This window comes from Trematomus bernacchii, unplaced genomic scaffold (genome assembly GCF_902827165.1).
Source record: "Trematomus bernacchii unplaced genomic scaffold, fTreBer1.1, whole genome shotgun sequence".
Classification (NCBI taxonomy): Eukaryota; Metazoa; Chordata; class Actinopteri; order Perciformes; family Nototheniidae; genus Trematomus; species Trematomus bernacchii.
The window spans coordinates 1,250,634-1,269,738 of record NW_022987313.1 but is presented as its reverse complement, the minus strand read 5'-3'; the positions used below and the strand labels follow the sequence as shown (position 1 = coordinate 1,269,738).

The 19,105-nt window shown below is 38.9% G+C and overlaps 1 protein-coding gene and 1 pseudogene across 4 annotated transcripts; one reads left to right on the top strand and one right to left on the bottom strand.

Moving 5' to 3' along the window:
• Nucleotides 1–275: 275 nt before the first annotated feature.
• Nucleotides 276–16,178, bottom strand: exoc3l4 (exocyst complex component 3-like 4). 4 transcript variants are annotated; one of them, XM_034122806.1, is made up of 15 exons: nt 16,075–16,178; nt 15,698–15,838; nt 14,014–14,263; nt 12,058–12,177; nt 11,649–11,852; nt 9,750–10,368; nt 8,875–8,992; nt 8,015–8,149; nt 7,333–7,433; nt 6,795–6,893; nt 5,115–5,238; nt 4,471–4,593; nt 3,724–3,876; nt 2,874–2,995; nt 276–1,133 (listed from the first exon to the last, which is right to left on the bottom strand). In XM_034122806.1, exons 3-15 carry the CDS (start codon nt 14,237–14,239, stop codon nt 917–919), a joined length of 2,361 nt encoding a protein of 786 aa, XP_033978697.1. In that variant the 5' UTR covers nt 14,240–14,263; nt 15,698–15,838; nt 16,075–16,178; the 3' UTR covers nt 276–916. The 4 variants fall into 4 exon arrangements, with proteins under 4 accessions (XP_033978697.1, XP_033978705.1, XP_033978688.1 ...); XM_034122814.1 differs by having other exon boundaries at nt 15,698–15,817; nt 16,075–16,176; XM_034122797.1 differs by having other exon boundaries at nt 15,698–15,865; nt 16,075–16,171.
• On the top strand, nt 1,294–1,496 carry LOC117479448 (annotated as a pseudogene).
• Nucleotides 16,179–19,105: the final 2,927 nt, after the last annotated feature.

The following is a 19,105-nucleotide window of genomic DNA, read 5'->3' as shown; positions in this document are numbered from 1 at the left end:
TTGGCTTGAGTAACCATTAGCCAATCACCAACCAAGGTAACCCCCTTATCACCTGAATCTCCTCCTAGAGCACCATTGTGTTCTTTTTAACCAAATATCTCTCAGAGGGGCGTGGGGAGGGGCTCCTTATTTTCATCTAAAGTAACAGACAGAGAATCAGCACTTTTGAAACAGGGCTGAAACAGAGGGGATTATGGGATTCTGCAATGATCTGTTTGGTATTTGGAGCCAAACACTTCAGAGACATGTTTTGTATATATCTGAGACCTATAATATATTGATGAAAAACAGTATAATAGGGGACCTTTAAGTTAAAGGATAAGGTTGGTGAGTTTATATTTATTTTATGTCACTAAATCTAAAAAAAGACCAAAACAATCTATGTAGTCTGATGAAGATAATGGTGAACATAAGAATGAATTTGCATTGAATTTGTCTTAGATCCATATATGTTTTTGAATATGTGGGTATAACAATTGAACTTCAAATTAATTCAAATAAAAGAGTAATGATGTCAGTGGAAATGTATTTTTTTTGGGCTTTATGGGTGAAGGGAGAATGTGGATCGTACAACGTGCGAGACGTTTTAATTTGTAAGCCACGTTAAATGTTTATATGTGCTAGTTAAAAAAAATAAAAGTCAATGTGTATGAATGGTTCTTACATGAGGGCTTTTGCTTGTTTGGGTTTTAATGTGGAATTCGTTAACAATAACAAAAAAGGACGAATATCCGAGTTATATCCTGAAACCAAACAGATATTTTAGGTTCATGAATAACATTTTGAAGGTAACAAGTCTAGTTTGATAATAAATGTGACCCTGATTCTGTACAACAGTTGCTGTTTGTTACTTTAGTCGGCCGTGTTTGCGATATGTCAAAAACGTTTCTGTCAAAAGTCCTCCGTCCTTGCTGCACTAGTTGTCGGGCAGCAGGGAGCTGAGGCAGGAGAAAGGCAGATGGGAGAAGCAGTCTGTGTTGGCGGGGATCTGCATGTCACGAAATAAAACTCTCTTGTCTTCGTCTGCTCTGCCTTGTGTCTTCTTGAGCTCCGTGAATCGCTGCAGGATCAGCTGATGTTCACGGCCTCGAATCACACCTCTGAAGTACAGAACAGCAACCAGGTGCTTCTTGCTGCAGGTGGAGGAAAAGACAACACAAATATATTAGACATTGTACTCAGTGCATTGGATCCACATTTTCCCTTTTGTAGGAGTGTGACACTCCGGAGATCACCAGCAGTGAAAGTGGTCGTCTGCAGATATAAGACCCTGAGAAACACCCAGATCAAACCAAGGCTGTTCTTTCAGGGATCATTTATTTGTTGACTTGAGAAATGTGTTTCTAAAGAGTTTTGTCTCGCTGCCCGCGATGAAGGGTTCAGATGTTTCCTTCAGAGCAGGACACTGATGTGATGACTTTGTTTGTTCTCCACTGTTGAAGACTGCTCAGAGTTTCTGAGTGAGACTCTGATGGAGGAAGCATGGTCTGAATGGAGCATTATTCTGCTGTGATAAAAAAAAACTCTTGTATTGACTTCACATTTATCAACATAAACATGAAACCAATGCAATCTTTAATCATGTCATAAGGTTCAATATATTGTAATAATAATAATAATAATAAATGGAATTTATAAAGCGCCTATCACGGGACCCAAGGTCGCTGTACATGGTGGACAGACAAAACAAAACAGACAAGTAGGAGCGAACAAAACAAGAAAAAAAAAAAATAAAATAAAGGAAGCAGGGGGACCAGGAAAGGACTAGGGTCCGAAGGCCATGGTGAACAGGTGCGTTTTTAGTGAGGATTTGAAGATGTCCAGTGAGGAAGTGTTCCGGATCTCGGGAGGAAGTGCATTCCAGAGGGTGGGGGCCGCAACACTGAACGCCCTGTCACCCACAGTACGAAGGCGAGAGCGGGGGATGGAGAGCAGGCCCGTGTCTGAATAATGTGATATGACACCAGTGTTTTCAGCTCCAAAAACAAAATGTTGTGGACGAAAGGGAAAAAATGCCAACAGGTGAGTTTGTTGTTGTTTCTGGTGAAACATGTTAAAACTCCACAAGTTACTGTTTATGAGTAGGATGATATCAAGCAGACTGCAGGCCAGGGGGAGTGTTTCTCAGGTTCCTATGTCTGCAGACGACCACTTTCACTGCTGGTGAACTCCTGAGAGTCACAGACACAGACTTTGGTGCACTATCCATATACAGTATATGCTGCAAGAAATCCTTTTAGGGATCAAGCATTTCTTATTGAACACATTTTTGGAAGGGTTTAACATGTGAAAAAGTCTAAATGAAAGTTGACTATATGTTAAATTGCATCCTCATTTTACTTCCTACTTTTCAAATATGTTAGACTTAACATGACAACTTCTTTGAAGTATAATGAAATCTTGCAGATGTGTTTTGCTTGTGGGTTCTTTGCAACAAGCATCAGAGGTTTATTGTTAATGATCAGTGCTCTCTGTTTTTGGGTTAATCAGAAACAAAAGCATACTTTGCACCTCATGTTGTTCACGTTCTTTGCTCTTATTTCATCATCACTTCCTCATTTTTTTGGTTACTTTAACTCAAGTTTGCTACGTTTCAGTCTCAAATAGGGGGATTTCTGCACCGCTTTAATCTGCTGACCAGAAGCACCTTCATTTAATTCTTCCAAAATGACCAAAAGGGGAATCAGTGAAACCTTTTACGTGTTTCAAATAGAGGATATTGGTTTAATTTCTTCACTCAGGCCTTTTTTTGTGGTGACTCTGACTTGTGTAACCCAACAAAACCATATTATGCTCAGTTTCAAGTTCATATGTGTACTTTGTGTACTACTGTGACATGCTTGTTTTTTAAATGAGTTACAAAAAAACCTTACCAGAAGTCAGGGTAATGCTCCACTAAATTCTTCAGATGGTTCTTTATGTCTTTCTTGTTTTTCTGTTCGATGATGACTCTCAGCTCGTCTCCGACATCATAGAGCCACTCGTGAGCCGACTTCTACAACAGAAAAAAATAATAATAATATTTACGTTTCAATATATTTTTTAATATAAGTGTTCTGACTCATTTTACCTGGGTAACCTGAAACACACTAGGATATATTGGTGCCTTTATTTATTCAATTTAAGAATACAAAATAGTTTTTAAGATGATGCAAACCTTTCTGTGACTTCAATATCTTACTGTCCCCAGGTAACAAGTTTAAAAATATATATGTTTATTGTGATGTGTCAAAACCGTATTGACAGTACTACAAAATAAAAAGAGTAACAGTTGTAGAGAAATCAATACAAAAACCTATAAAAGCACTTTCTTACATGATAATGCAAAAAACACTTCCTTAAAACTAATTTTTTTTAAAGGGAAACTCAAACATTACACATATAAAGATCAATGTATTAGTCATGGGGAGTATGTAAACAGTTTCAAACACTAATGTATTCAGTGGCTCTGTATTAACTTTCTAAAAACTGATAATGCCTCATTATTTTTGATCCAAGCCGGGACACAACAAATGTTTGTAGAGTCGCATCATGGGAAACTGCACAGTATGACCCAGCTTTGACCCATACTAGGAAGTAAAGGCAATACCGATGTGCAATACCAATATTAGTTGGTGAAGAAGTTCTACTTTGTTCCTATTGACATGCAGAAGATGCTGTTCACGTTGATGGGGAAGTAAAGGAGTGTATCACCATAACATAAAACAATAATGTTATGATCACCATGTTCTCAAACAGAACCATCAGTTCTTCCCACTGCTTGCGGATCTTGCTCGCTGCTCCCTCGTGTTTCTGGTTCTTGCACGAGAAGTTTTTCTTCATCAGCTGGCCGATGTATTCTTGTACCACGTGGTAGTGCAGCCTGCTGGCAAAATCCTGTTGCCAGGACACACACACACACACACACACACACACACACACACACACACACACACACACACACACACACACACACACACACACACACACACACACACACACACACACACACACACACACACACACACACACACACACACACACACACACACACACACACACACACACACACACACACACACACACACAGGGAGTGATGTAACAGAATAACAGGATAGGCATACAAATGGGGAAATGAAAGTGTCTTAATGTGTCTGTCACATGACCAACTGCCATCAGATCATAAGATCTAACACTTCCACTTCCACCTATTCTTCAGTGCAAGTTTTCCAGGATTTATTCCTTGTCTCTTTAATCATTTCTGCATCCCGCTGGAAACAATGGTGCACAAACTGATTAACTGGAACTTCCAAGAGGGGCTGACCCAATAAGTAAATAAGAATTTCCTCCAAAGACCTCCTTTTAGCTGATCGTCTGCATCTTTTTTCCTCATTAGACTAACTCTTAGAGTAAAAAAAACACAAATGCGGTTGCCAAACCTTAAGATAATAAAGTGGTTGGTAAATGCTGGGAATCGACCCCTGACCTCACCTGGTTGTGTGGAGGCCTCATGAGAGCGCAGTGCTTAGAGAGCAGTTCCGTGCGTCTGGAAAGCTTTTTAAAGTCTTCATCGTCGGTGAGCCACTTCCTTGTTATCATTCTCTTCAGATACAGCTGGAAAAAAGATCAGAAAACAGGTTTGAAGCGGGAAAAATAAATCTTACTATATAATGCTTTTACTGTTTTTTTCTCCACAGGTTGAAGGGGGGACATCAGTTCTTCTTTCTGTTCATTAAGACGTCTGTTCAAAGAGACGTGGTTTTCCCTTTCTTGTATTGTGTTATATCGGCTTTTGTGCATGTAAATGCTCTGCAAATGCCAAAATCCCTGTGTTCCCTCCAGAGGGAGTTTCTCTCCTACCCGCCTGAAACGCCTCCCTTTCACTCCTTTGTCTACTTCTGTAACATAATGACATCACTATGTAACACACGCACTTCGGCTAGTGCTCCAACACATTGTACGTCATAGACTAAGAGGTGGGACATCTCTAAGCGGTTGACCAATCACAACAGAGCCGGCCAGCTAACCAATCAGAGCAGACTGGGCTCTGGTTTCAGACAGAGGGGGAAAAGACGTGCTGCAGCACAGGCAGCCATTTGATAACATGAATGTGATATAAAGTACTGTGATCGTACCTCGACGTCCTCTTTGAACTGGACCTCCAGCCCCTGCAAGAGCCTGAAGATCAGCCCATTAGTCTCTTTCTTTAAGTCCTCCACCTCTGCAGGACACGTGTCCCGGTACCCCTCCATGTGCTGCCTGCAGGAGGAAAAACATTGACTGAGTGACTGTAATGAAATAGCTGACCTTAGTTTGTCTACTGCTTTTTTACTCTCCCTTTAATCGTCATCCTTTGGAAGTGTTTGGACCATCGTGTTGGGAACCACTTGGATAAACTTTTGTACTTTTATATTAAGTTGTTGAATCGGGATCACTTAAAATGATTGTTAATATTATTTAAAACACAATAAAAACACAATGTAGTTTGACAAACATACTCTTGAAAATGATATTTCAATCCTTTCACATTGCTATCTAAAACTGTAAAATGTCAGCTTTCCACAATCCTAAACTCCACCTTGCTGTCATATTAACATTATGACGTGACAGATTTGTGTGTACTTTCCCATGTTATATTGTATGTTTTCTGTTCTGTTTTTACTGTCTTGTAAAGGGTGTAGAGACTCTTTGGCTAATGTGTACTTCATATAATCTGAAGCAGAGAAGGTTAAAAGTCACATCTACTCTGCATCTATACACACACTCTGCTCCTGACATTTAAAATTGCATTAAATAAACCACAGCGAAGCTGCATCTGCTGTCTCGAGACTGCAAATAGCTGGGTGATTTTAGAGGTTCAGCTTGCTCTACTTTCTCTTTCTACCCTCCAATACAACCACAGCGTTTCTCACTCGCAGCCCCGATTCCCCGAAATCACATGGGGCAAAACTCTTTCCAAGGCGTGCAAATCTCACAATAGCAAGCCCTTATTTTAAACGGGGGTTGGTGGCGAGCCTCTGCATGTTAAAGAGACGGTCCTCTAAACAACATCTGAATCTAAAATAGCTCAGACATGAATCATCCAAACAAAAGCTCTGATTGTCTTCCGAGTCTCTGTGCAGTTTAACCACTTGTTTGCTGTTTTAGAAGCTGCAACAAATGACTTAAAATCATTAGTTTAAAGCAAGTCAACTATCATATAATATAACCAGATATTTAGATACTTTTTTGGTCCAAATCACTATAAAATATGTTGTGGGTGACTTTCAAATTAAAGCACATACATGTTAAGTAGAGTACAGTATTGAACGTGGATCCAGTTACATGCAGAAGTGGAAGAATTATTCAGATCCTTTACTCAAGTAAAAGTATTAACACCATACTGTGAATGAACTTAGGTAATCTTGTTTTCAAACCCCTAAGTATAACTTGGGAACTTGGAAAAGGTTCCTTCCAAATCCTTTTTTTCAAATCTGCATAAGTCCTTATCACATGAGAGAGAAAATGATTACTTTACCTGCAGGGATTTCATTCATTGAAGGTGTATTATCTACTATTTAAAAAAAACGATAAACATGTTTAAATGTACCAATTTGAGCTTTTATTTTGAAGGTTAAACAGCCCAGAGGCAGTTTTTCATGTTATTCTAGTAGTTAAGCACCAATGTAAAAAACAAATACACTCCTAAACATTCATTAAGAGTACTTTTAAAACAGGAAATCATCTATTTTCCTCTGGTGGCAGGTTTGTGCTTTTGTCAAGGCATGTTGGCATGATGCCTACCGGGGGTAATGTCAGGAAGTCATGTGACTTACTGTAAAGCTGTGAAGCTGTTGATGTATGTAATCTGATACTCTGTCCAGAGAGGCTGCGGCTGCAGAGCGCTGCAGTGAAGCCTGAACCCCGCCTCAAATCTGTGGAGAGGAGAGACATGTGTTCAGCCTGCAAGACAACTACAAGGGCTTTAAACAACACACTTTAAATGGACTTTAATGTCTACATGATCTTTAGAGGCTTTTTTAAATGATTGACTGTATCAAGGTGGGGTCTCACGTATTAAACAGTCTTAGTCATACATCAGGCAGAGGAAATGTTCTCATATTGCAAAAGTGTGGTTATTGCACGAAGGGCTGGTTCCTGTTTTTGGTTTGTTTTGGATTGTTTACACACACTTCTACATTTCTTTAATCCATCATTAATGTAGAATTTACATTAAGTTTACTATAATAGCCTAGAGGTCAAAAGTGCTGTAAAAAACAAAATTTACTACAATGACTCAGTTGATCTTGTTAAAATAAAGTAATTTAAATTGAAGTGCTCATACAGTATTTGTGTGTTTCTGTGTTAACAAACCTCTTGGGAAAGTCTTTCAGCTCTTGCAGGCAGGAAGAGATCACTTTCTGTTTCAGCTGAGCATCGATCACAGCAGAGCATTCAATAAATCCCTTCAAATTCTGCAGGAAACACACAAAAGTACAGAGCTTAAGACAGATACATCAAACAAAGAAACAATGAGGTAATTATGAAGCTCTCTGCTGCCGTCAAATGGGTCAATCGCTGCAGTGCAACATGCACAGATGAGGGGGAATAAATCCAAATATTTTCATTAATACTATTATTTATTTACTTAGATAAAAATACAATAAATTATAATCTGTAACAAAAATAAACACAATAACTTTTTTTAAACAGAGAAAATCAACAATGTCACACAAAACTCTCCAAAAAAGAAACATTATCCTATTAAGCCACATATTCTGAGACCAATAATATATTTATCAAACATTAATATTTAATTTACTCTTTTTAAATATGTTTTAAATAAAAACATTTTCATGTTATGTATTCAATGTGTATATGTATTTAAATGTATGTATTTTCTCTATGTTTAAAGTATGAATTATATCGGTTACTTATTTTCTTTTTTTTTAACTATATTTTAATTAATATACATGACTTATAAGATGAGATACGTAGTTAAGAATTTGATGACCCCCCCCCCCCATGTGATATTTATAAAAACATATTGTCCTACCGTCCAGATGTCCATGGGAAAATGAGAGTGGAGGAAGCCCTCGTCCCCCTCGTCCTTCTCTGGAGTCTCTCTGTCCTTCCATAATGTCTTATTTTCTTGTTCAATGACTCTGTCCAGGGTGCATCTTGTGTCCTCCTGCAGAAACGAACACGTGGAGACAAAAGGTGGAGGAGGCGGTAAACAATCAGCAAAAAGGGGCTAGTTCCTGTTTGAAAATGACTCTATGTTACCTCATATTCTTTCACTGACTGCAAACATACTCAATTATTATTCTCTATTTACAGTATATTGCTGTGTCCACTGACTGCGCCACGATAGGAGGGTAAAGATCAGAGACATTGGTTACGTGTCTTTCCGTCTCCAAATCTTTGGGCTTTTATTTTGTAGGCTAAAGAAAAAGTGTCCAAACTGGAGGGCAGCCCACCCCTCAAAACTCAAATACAAACACTTCTGCTAGTGAGTAAAAATGAAATCCTGGATGTTGACTTTTAATGCAGTTTTTTTGTTATTTTAATTCTCTGTTTGGTTCCCAATGTATTCCTATTATGTGCCCACCAAAAAGGTTTGATAAACTTCAGAAAAACGTGACCGTCACTTGGTAAAACTCATGAACTCATCATGAGTTTACCCTGATGTAGGTCTAGGTACAAGTGATCTACGGTTTGCAGAATTGTTTTGTTGTCATGCACAGAAAATAAACATTTTACTTCTCAATATGAAGAACTGAAAGGCCTGTTTACTTGAACTCTAATGGAGTAATAATACTGATGCCTGAAAATAACAAATTCCATGTCTAAAATTACTGATATAATATATGATGCCCCAAAAATCCCAAAAGATGATAGACAACATGACCTCACCTTTAATTTACAGCAGTATTTGTCTTTCAGCTTGTTCAGGAAGTCTTCCTCCAGCTGCAGATCAGAGCTCTCCTCCTCCATCTCTGGCTGCAGGGAGACACCTCCCATGATCTTCTCACTACCCGGAGAGAACAAGACACGTTTAAAAACATGTGATGAAATCTGTTGCCACTAAAGAATGCTGAAGGCATGTTGCTTCATGTCAGGGGAAAGAAAGATACCAAGTGATAAACTCTTCAGATCTCACCAGAACTTTGTCATGTTTGGGAAAGATAACCACTAAATAATGCTTTAGAGAAAGACAAAAAGCAGTATAGAATTGTTTTTATTTCTAAGAAAATGCAGTATACTGTTGCCTATAAAAGCTGCGAGATGGAAGTGTGGTCTGCCACAAGCGGCAGTAACTGTAACTGTAAAGCTGTGAGATGCTTAGTTTCATAAAAATCCAGATTTTCACAAGAGATTTTGTATAAACGCCAATCAAATCAAATCAAATCAAATCAAGTTTTATTTATATAGCACATTTTTAAACGATTTTTGGTCGAGCCAAAGTGCTGTACATATAATAAAAATACCCTACAGTAAAGACACTTTACAGCAAATATAACAGCACAGTTTGTTCAGAATATCAGTATGAGAAAAACGACACCCTCTGTCCTTTAGACCCTCACATCGTACAAGGAAAAACTTCCAGAGAAAAACCCACATTTCCCACATTCCAATGTCCTTATAACCTATAACACACTACAGGAAAGGGAAAACCCCCAAAAGCATAATAGGGCCCCTTTAAGTGTAATAGCTCACTTACATATTCAGAATCAGATCCACACCATTGATGTTGAAAATATAAAATTCACAGATTCTATTCTACTGACCTCTTGTATCCGTTGATGATCCAGTTGAGCAGAGCGTACAGGTCCTTCACCTCCGTCACCTGCGGCTCCAGATTCTTCAGGTGCTGCCCGACGCCGCTGTGGTAACTCCTCACGTAGGTACTGAAAACCTTAAAGCTGGGCGGGTAGGACCACCGCAGATCCTTCTTCACACTCTCCAAATCCTCCAGGATGGTTTTACCCAGCAGCCCCAGGTGAACCGCCAACCAGGAGGGGTTCTTCTCTTTTTGCTCCACTTCGATACTCCCAATCTTCACCTTCACGCCCTCACCCACCGCCTCCCTCCACGCCTCCCTCCAGCTGTCCTGAAGTCCTCCAGGTTGCTCCGCTCTCTTCTCCTCCTCCTGGATGATTCGCGCCACGGGTTCCAGCAGCTCCTTGTTTCCAGAGGGAAGAGAGTTGGAGTCGCGCACGATGGTTTTTATCTTTTTCCTCAGCTCTCTGTAGAGGAGGTTCAGGTCTTTTTCCTTCTTTGCGAGCTCCACGGGGGAGTCGTCACCGCTCCGTTCCCGCTCCTGCTGGAACTCCTGCCGCAGGGCGAGCAGGTTCAGGTGTGCGTCCTGCAGCTCCTCCGACTCTATCAGCTTATTGATCTGCATCACTGAGAGGGAACAGAGAAAAGGCCCAGTCACTACAAATGGGGCTGAAGCCTGCGAGCCAGTTCAGGCAGTCAACTCGAGCGCCAATGATACATTTACACGAACGCGCGTTGCCCCTCTTATAGCCAACCAAACACATTCTCCTAAATCTGCCACTCTATTAAAGCTGCAAGATTTCTCTGCCTCTACTGCTGCTGCTACCGGTTTAGTCACACATCTATATAATCATCACTCAATGTTCTATGTAAATGTGTGGCCCGAGCCTGGAGAACAACCTCAAAATATATACTGTTTCTAATAAACATTTCCAACATTAGTTTTCTGACTGAAATGTTAAATACACCTGCAGAGCTTACTCTACTGTACTGCAAACATCTGGTCAGATAAGCCTGCACACAACCACCAAATTTCACCAATGATTTCCTTTTCTTCTGACCCTGAGGGGCCACTTTACTCTACCTGCTTGGAAACACATTTTTTGACAGCCCTAGCGACCGTACCAGAGATGTCTTATTAGGAAAGATAGCATTACAACACGCACCATTTCCATAATGAGATGTTGTCTCTTAAGTGAGCAGCCTAATATATTTATTATTTAGCATTTAACATAGACATAAGACCAAAAAACTAGAAAGCCATGATGTCAACAGTAAATGAGGGTTAAGACTCTGGTGTCTGCACACAAACTGAACCCCTGTGTTTACAGCTGGAATAAGATTCCTATCACTGTCTGCTTCTGTTGCCAAAACAGATGAAGATACGTTGAAGGTGCAAACAGCGAAAGAGACAGGAACCTGTGAGAAAATGTTGCATACATAATGTGTAGCTATGAATGTCTCACTAATACAAATATAAGCGACTGAAAAGAAAATCAGAACCTATATGGACAGTTAAAGCTTCACATTTTCAAAGCCGGTGCTCACAAAACGTCAAAATTAAACTGGTAATGTCCTTCTAACCTTAACAAAAAACTGTACCTCGCTGCTTAGTTCAAAATATTTTTAACGCTGTATGATGGCTGGTTTTCATATTAATATCAGCGTTATTTCATTTAAATGTTAAGTATAGTATATGTTGTTTCTTAAAGGTTGCAATTTGTATTGAATTCATGCAAATGCTTGCACATTGATCTTGTGTTTTATATAAAGTGTAGATCTTTAACAGTATATAGGTAGAGGCTTTATACAAGCCAAACCATTCAAACCATTGAACCATTAAAACCACAGTTAAAGCTTGACATTTCCAGAGCCAGTGATCTCAACATGTGGAATTAAACCTGTACCTGACAGTGGTGGGTGTGGTATTTCTGGCAGTGTGTACCCCTCCTCCTTTGCTTTTTCCTCCGTCTTCTCCTCCGCTGGTCCTTCAGAGACGGGGACGAGCGGTTGCTGTCGGCAGGCTTTATCTTTCTTGGTGCCGAAATTCATGCTTCGACGGATGGATTCTCCTCTTGTTAGGATAGAGTCAAACCTGTTCATGTTGGGATCTGAAGGAAGAATACACATATTTATGCAGTTTTGGCATAGGCAAAAATATACCCCAAATTATGTCTATATATTAACTTTTCAGCTAATATGTATAAGAAACCCTTAAAATAAGCCTTTGTCACTTTAAGCATATTTAATTTGGGTAACTGTTTTGTCCATGAAGTGTCCAGGAAACCAATATAAAATATGAAATGATTGCTCTACCTGTCTTTGAACATGCCAGCCCTTTGCCTTTCTGTGGAGTAGTGTCGCTGTCTTCTTTGTCTTTTTTGTTGAAAAGGCCTCCGATATTTTCTAGAGGAGACGTCACCGGAGAGCTCCGACCTGACGGAGAAACAGAACATTTCTCAGTAAACCGGTTCCATAGTATCTCTGTTTCACAATCACATCTCCTTTTGTAGCGTCAGTAAGAAAATAAATGTCAGTGCTTTAAAAAGATTTCAGTTTCTTAAGGTGTACATGTATATTTGAGAGGATGATTGGGAAGCGTTTTATCCTCACAGTGACTTAACTAATACAACTAAGGAATGCAATGATTAAGTCCTGACGAAAACTGCCAGGTCACTTTGGCCCGGCTCCAGCATTTAAAGTGAAACTGACTGGAGAGTTTTGAAAGCATCAGCTAAAGGAAATGCAATGGAAGCAGTTTGTGCTGCTCATTCCTGCTGACAGAGACAGTTATTGAGAACCTAAGAATTACTCTGAAATGAAACGTATTGGATGACTGTAACCTTACTGAATTCTGCAGAAAATCCTTGTGATAAATTAAAACACTGTGCATAATGTTTACCGTCATACTTCTGCCTTCAAAGCCTCCAAACCACTGCAGTGTAAGAACAAAAATCAATGGTAATGATGGCTGCTGAAATGCCTTGATTGGACTCCTTTGTTTACTTCAGTAACTTAGTGACATAATTATGTAACACCTACGCTTCTATTGGCAAGAGCTCCAACACATTGTCATGCGACACGTGACAGTATGAGAAAAATAAAGACCTTTTTGAACAATAAAGCATGGAAACATGTCACAGTGGAGGCACAAAATACAATTAAGAAACCTGTATATTAGCTGCCTACTGCTCCTTTTTAAATACATTTTTTTATTTAACCTTTATTTAACCAGATAAAAAACATTGAGATAAAATCTCATTTTCAATGCTGACCTGGCCAAGAAGGCAGCAACGTTACACATAACACATAACACAAACATATAAAATACAGAGAACATAACTAAGAAAACAAAAGACGAAAAAGCAGTCACTACATTGTGCACATTAGGGACAGTAAGAAAAGTACACTACTTGTTACTGCAAGAGCAGCTGGTGGTGAGGACTTCAGACAACTTCAATTTAAAACATGATAAAGAGACAAGTGCCCTCAGTTTAAGGCGTGATTGAAGGTCATTCCAAGACCAAGGACCATAATAAGAAAGACTCCTTTTTCCAGCCTCAGTAGGAACCTGGAACCGTATCCAGGCACTGGAGTCACAAACTGGGGCAAATCTGACACATATGTGGAGTGGAAGCTTACCTAAAATGGCTTTATACATTAATAAAAACCAGTGCTGCATCCTACGCATAGTAAGTGAGGACCATCCAATTAGGCTATACAGTGTGCAATGATGAGTCCTATAGGGTGCATTTGATATATAACGCAGTGCAGCATGGAAAAGTGGGTCAAGTTTGGCCAAAACAGTGGGACAGGCAAATCTATAGATTGTATCACCGTAGTCCAGCTGGGACAGGAATAAGCCAGAGACCAACCTTTTACGGGATGAAATTGAAAAACAACATTTAAGTCTGTAAAGGAAGCCAAGAGTGAATTTCAATTTCTTTGTTAAAACTTCAATATGGTGTTTAAAGTTCAGATTATTATCCTAATACTAGGACGGTTGAAAACCATATTTCACTGTGTGTTTTGCACTTTGTGTCACGATAAAAGAAAAATAATTTTAGACAGAGTAATCGAACACAAAAAAACAAACTGATCTTCTATTATATAAGCAAATATTACCAGTAAGCAGCTTGGTGAGTTAAAGGTTGAGACACAGCTTGTGGGTGACTTTTAGACAAGTCTTTACTCTTCTTCTGACTTTGAGAGACCACCTTACTCTACCTGCCTGAAAGCACATGTCATGTCAGCCATAATGACGGTACTCACTGGGTGACTGAGGCGTTAATGACCCTGACTCATTGCCAGTCGTGACCTTTGACCCCTTTCCTCCGGATGTCAGCGGGCTTTTCTCCGCCGGCCACCGGATGCTTCTTCTCAGCGTCTTGAACACGCCCAGCGACTCCTTGGTGCCTCCGTTGGTCGGCGTCTTCCCGTTGCTCTTCAGGGACACTCTGTCCTCTTCCGTGTTTTCAGTGTCCATCATTTGTGACATCTCAACTCGTTGAATAACATCCACCTGTGAGGAAACAGATGAAATGTTAAATGTCTGCCTGATATTTCTGAACTAAGGTGTATGTGTGTGTGAAACAGCAGTAGAGCTGTACTTTGGTTATTGTGGTTTCAGGAAGGAGGAACAGATTGTGTTTACAGATAACATCACAGTGCAGTTCATGTCAAGACAGAGCGAGAGTGACGTAAATCAGGTTGAGAATGTGCTGTAAAAGCAGCTACATAATGTTCATTGGCATCATTTTAACAGTAGGGATATCCCAAAATCCTCTTCTTGTCCTGCTCACTTTTATAGTTTCAGGATGATTTCCTTTTATAAAGAATCTCTAGTGTCCTCTGAATGTCAATCTCACATAATCCAGATGAAATGAAAACACCTTAATTTGAAAGATTACTTTAATTGTTTCTCAAAATTGAAGGTCTATATTCTACTTGTAAATTGCCTGATGACGGTATTGTCATTTATATTATTTCATATAATCTAGTTAGCCGTGCCAGAAATGTTGTTCTGTACTCCTGTTATTATTTGCAATGCCAAACACACTGAGTAGGAGATTAAATGCTACAGCAATCGTTTTCATTTATTTAAAAGCAAATTGCAGCAATATTTGATATAATTGTTTGCCCTAAAACATCCAAGAACCTTCTTTCATTTGTATTTATATTACTTACATAAAAATTCTTATATTGTCCACAGATTTTTGTTTCTGTTTCAAATGTCTCACTATTGTTCTTGTCTAACTTTGTATTTGCATACTGTATCCATGTTAGTGTTGGACTTTCTGCCCTGAGTAAATAAAGGTGTAATTCAGTCGGGCAACAACCGCGGCCTGCTTGAAATACTTTCTGTTTAATTTCATTTTGGAAATACCCTGCAACGACTTCACCTGAATTTCAGAGTCAAGGTGAACAGTAATGCCAACATGTGATTGGCATTTAAAGAATAATTAACTACTTGGATCTTAGTTTTGTAGTTTTGGCAATAGTTGTGTTGTGGCTTATTTATGTGTTGTGTATATGTTGTTTTTGGACAACAGGCTTTGGCTGCAGAGGCAACACTTGTATTGTATTGGGTGATATTGTTTTTTATTTTATCAAGCACTTGAATGTTTCCTTTCTGCGTATGTCAAGTGTTCTATAAATGGAATAGAATTAATGTAATATATTACAGGCCTGTCCAGTCAGGTTTTTATTCCTAAAGCAGCTCAGGATCAAACCAATAAAAAGTTATGATGTGCTGATAACAGTTTGACACTAAATAACCTGTTTTAAAACATACAGAGCGCCATTGTTTTACCTGTAAAAACTCACCTAGGAGTAAAATACCTGGATTGCAAAGACACATATTTTCACAATACAGACAAACTGTTCGCTAGGTTAAAAAGTAACTGGCTCGTAATGTATGTTGAGAGAGACAGAGAGTAAAAAGGTGTCTACTTACCTTCGTAGCTCAGGTAGAAACACGCTGCCAGCACTCCTTCCTCTCTTTTATTACTTCCACTCCTACCTGCTTTCCCTTTCTCCACCTTTACAGTAAATCCGGGACCAACAGGATTGGCAGCTAATGGAACCAAAAATAAGTCTGTAAAGAAGCAGAGCAGCCAGTTTTCTGAAGCCACATGACAAAGTTTACCCCGCTGTGATTTGTGTTTGGAAGAAAACAGAGGATGAGTTAATGATTAAACAGATATCAACTGAAGGAGGAGTGTCAGTCACAGAGAGTTTAAACTGATCTTTACCAGAGGTTTTTAGTAAATGTGATTATAGCCTACTAAACGTTTCTGTAAGATCAGTTTACAGGTAGAGTTTCTCTCTTACCTGGAATGTGGCGTTAAAGCATTCAACCATGCTCCGAAGCCTGATCAGGATGTGTGTGTACAAAACGCAACAAACTCTAACTGTTATGTGTTGGGTACAGGCTCAAGGGCGTATGGCACTCTCAACTCCAGGACATGCCGGGGCCCTGCCTGCCAGTAGCTTTGCCGATATCTGTGTTGATAGGTAATAGATTAAAGGTGGGGTAGGTAAGTTTGAGAAACCGGCTCGAGATACACTTTTTGTTATATTCCATGGAATGCTCTTAACATCCCGATAGCAATGAATATCTTAAGTGCTTTGACAAAAAATCCATACAAAAATGTAATCTGTGGAAGCCGTAGTAGGCTACTGTAAAAAGCACGACCAATCATTTTAGCCGGCCCGGCTAAAATAACTGGATGGCCTACCTGCCTGTCAGCCTTCCATCTGTGCACAAACTTATCTCGTGCCCTCATTGGTCATGTGCGCGTTCGTGTGTGTTGGAGGAGGGGCTCTGTAAGGAAGTGGCAGATTTTTTCCGGCTGTGTATTTTCAAATTCTAGCGATCTCGAGCTGGTTTCTCCAAAATTACCCCACCTTTAAGAGCGCTGAATCAGCTTAGAAACAGGAAGTGCTCAAACGTTTGTGTGAGTTTATCAAATTTAGCAGTGATTCCATGTCAGCCGCAGCTTGTCACAAATAATCTTACTGATAGTGTATTCAACAAACTTAAACTAGCTTTATTAAATGTCAGGTCTTTGGCAGGAAAAACGTTTTTAATCAATAATTTTATCACTGAGCACAATCTCGATTTTATGTTTTTAACGGAAACTTGGATTGAACAACATTCTTTTAATGTTTATTTTATTATCTTTGCTTTTTAATGACTGATTTTAAATGCCATTTTCTTAATGTCTTTTATTTTTGGTAACGCACTTTGAATTGCCTTGTGTTGAAAGGTGCTATATAAATAAACTTGCCTTGCCTTGCCTTTAAGAGCCTCCGTAAAATCCGGTTTCAAGGTCATCAGTCATAAATTAATAATGATTAAGCTGTGATGAAAGAAGTTCTCCATTACTTAAATACAAGTACATTTATGTTAAAGTACTCCATTGTAAGTTAAAGTGCTAGATTGACATGTACTTCAACAGTTTATCATGAAATGAAGTATAAAAAGTACTACTTCAGCAGAATGTATTACTGTTTATATTGCATTTTTCAGTGGTAAAAATAAGTAAGTACATTTACACTATTACTTCAAAATGTCATGGTAATTTAGTATTTTAATTGGATGTTGCTTTATACTTCTACTAATATAAGTATTGGTATAATATAAGTATTGTCAGCAAATGCAGTTCCCTCTCCATACTGCATATTATTTGATTGTCAGTAAAAGTAAAATATTTTTAATATATTTACTTTATAACTGAAATATTTCAGGGTATCTGTTTACTTTAAGTGAGTATTTCTAATTTGCTTCACTTATCATTTTATCATTTGTCCTTTTTGATGTGTTATTATGTATTATGCAATGATTTTAAGTTTTTTAATTGTTTCATTCAATTGTGGATACAGTTTTAACTATTTTACTTCAAAGTACATTTAATTTTTAAGGGGAAATCAGTCACGTAGTACCTCATTGGCATCTGAAACCCAACATAGGAGGCTGTGGCTCAGTGGGATAGTGTGCTGAACTCAGTACGCTGAACTTTGAATCAGGGGGATAGCAAGTTCGAGTCCCACTGCAGTCAGCATGTCGTTGTGTCCCTGGGCAAGACACTTCACCCCAAATTGCTCCTGTGGGGATTGTCCACACAGTATTGAGTATGTAGGTCGCTTTGGATAAAAACGTCTAACAAGTAACATGTAATGTAATGTAACATGGTGCCTCAGATAGACATTGCTTTTTTTGTAAGGGGACATAAGCCAAAAGTGTTTAGAACAACTGGTTTAATCTTTAACAATGTGATGTGGTATATATTATAAGCTTATTTTAAAGGTAGGGTAGGTAAGTTTGAGAAACCGGCTCGAGATCGCTAGAATTTGAAAATACACAACCGGAGAAAATCTGCCACTTCCTTATAGAGCCCCTCCTCCAACACACACGAACGCGCACATGACCAATGAGGGCACGAGATAAGTTTGTGCACAGATGGAAGGCTGACAGGCAGGTAGGCCATCCAGTTATTTTAGCCGGGCCGGCTAAAATGATTGGTCGTGCTTTTTACAGCTCTACGGCTTCCACAGATGAAATTTTTTTATGGATTTTTTGTCAAAGCACTTCAGATATTCATTGCTATCGGGATGTTAAGAGCATTCCATGGAATATAACAAAAAGTGTATCTCGAGCCGGTTTCTCAAACTTACCTACCCTACCTTTAAGTGAGTATGTTAAATGAATTTAGTTGAGTAAACAGCATAATATAACAATATCAAGTAAGTAGCATTACATGGAAATACTCAAGTATACAAGTACCTTTAAGTTGTAATCAACTCATTGGAAGTTGATTTTAGTATCCAAAGAAGAGAACAAAAATAAGAAAAATAAACCTGACTGTTACTTAACAAGATGGTTGTATTTATTTCTCCTTCACCCCCATTTTTCTATTATATGTAGATTCCATACAAACCCATAGTTGTAGATAATGCCTAACTAATTTGTACCTGCACTTTGCCAGATCATGTCAAAGTGTGTGAAAGTTTCAATTAAATAAAATAAAACATGATGAATGTTGTGGTGATGTCCACTGGAGGGAGCTATGTGATATATTTGTAACTAGTGATGATTCAGAATTCTTTATTTTGCAGTTGTGAAAGCACTGACCTAAACAATTCCTTTTTATAGCAGGAAATATAAATGTAATGATGTTTTTAAGTATGTAGATATAAACATTTAGCCGTGAATTCAGATTCAGTCCAAAACAGCCGGTCAGACATCTGCTGCAGCTTCACGGCCGGAGAAGATCAGCAATGTGTGTTTCCGGTCCAGATGAATGGCATTGTGACCAACTGCTCCATCTAATGGTGTGTGTGTGTGTGTGTGTGTGTGTGT

Bases quoted from the DNA above. Each gene is read 5' to 3' on its own strand.
- exoc3l4 (XM_034122806.1), bottom strand. From the start codon at position 14,239: ATGTCACAAATGATGGACACTGAAAACACGGAAGAGGACAGAGTGTCC. The intron at 2,996-3,723 runs GTGATCATAACA...TTTCTGTTGTAG, and splicing joins TGGTTCTGTTTGAGAACATG to AAGTCGGCTCACGAGTGGCT. The intron at 1,134-2,873 runs GTAAGGTTTTTT...CTCCACCTGCAG, and splicing joins GAGCATTACCCTGACTTCTG to CAAGAAGCACCTGGTTGCTG.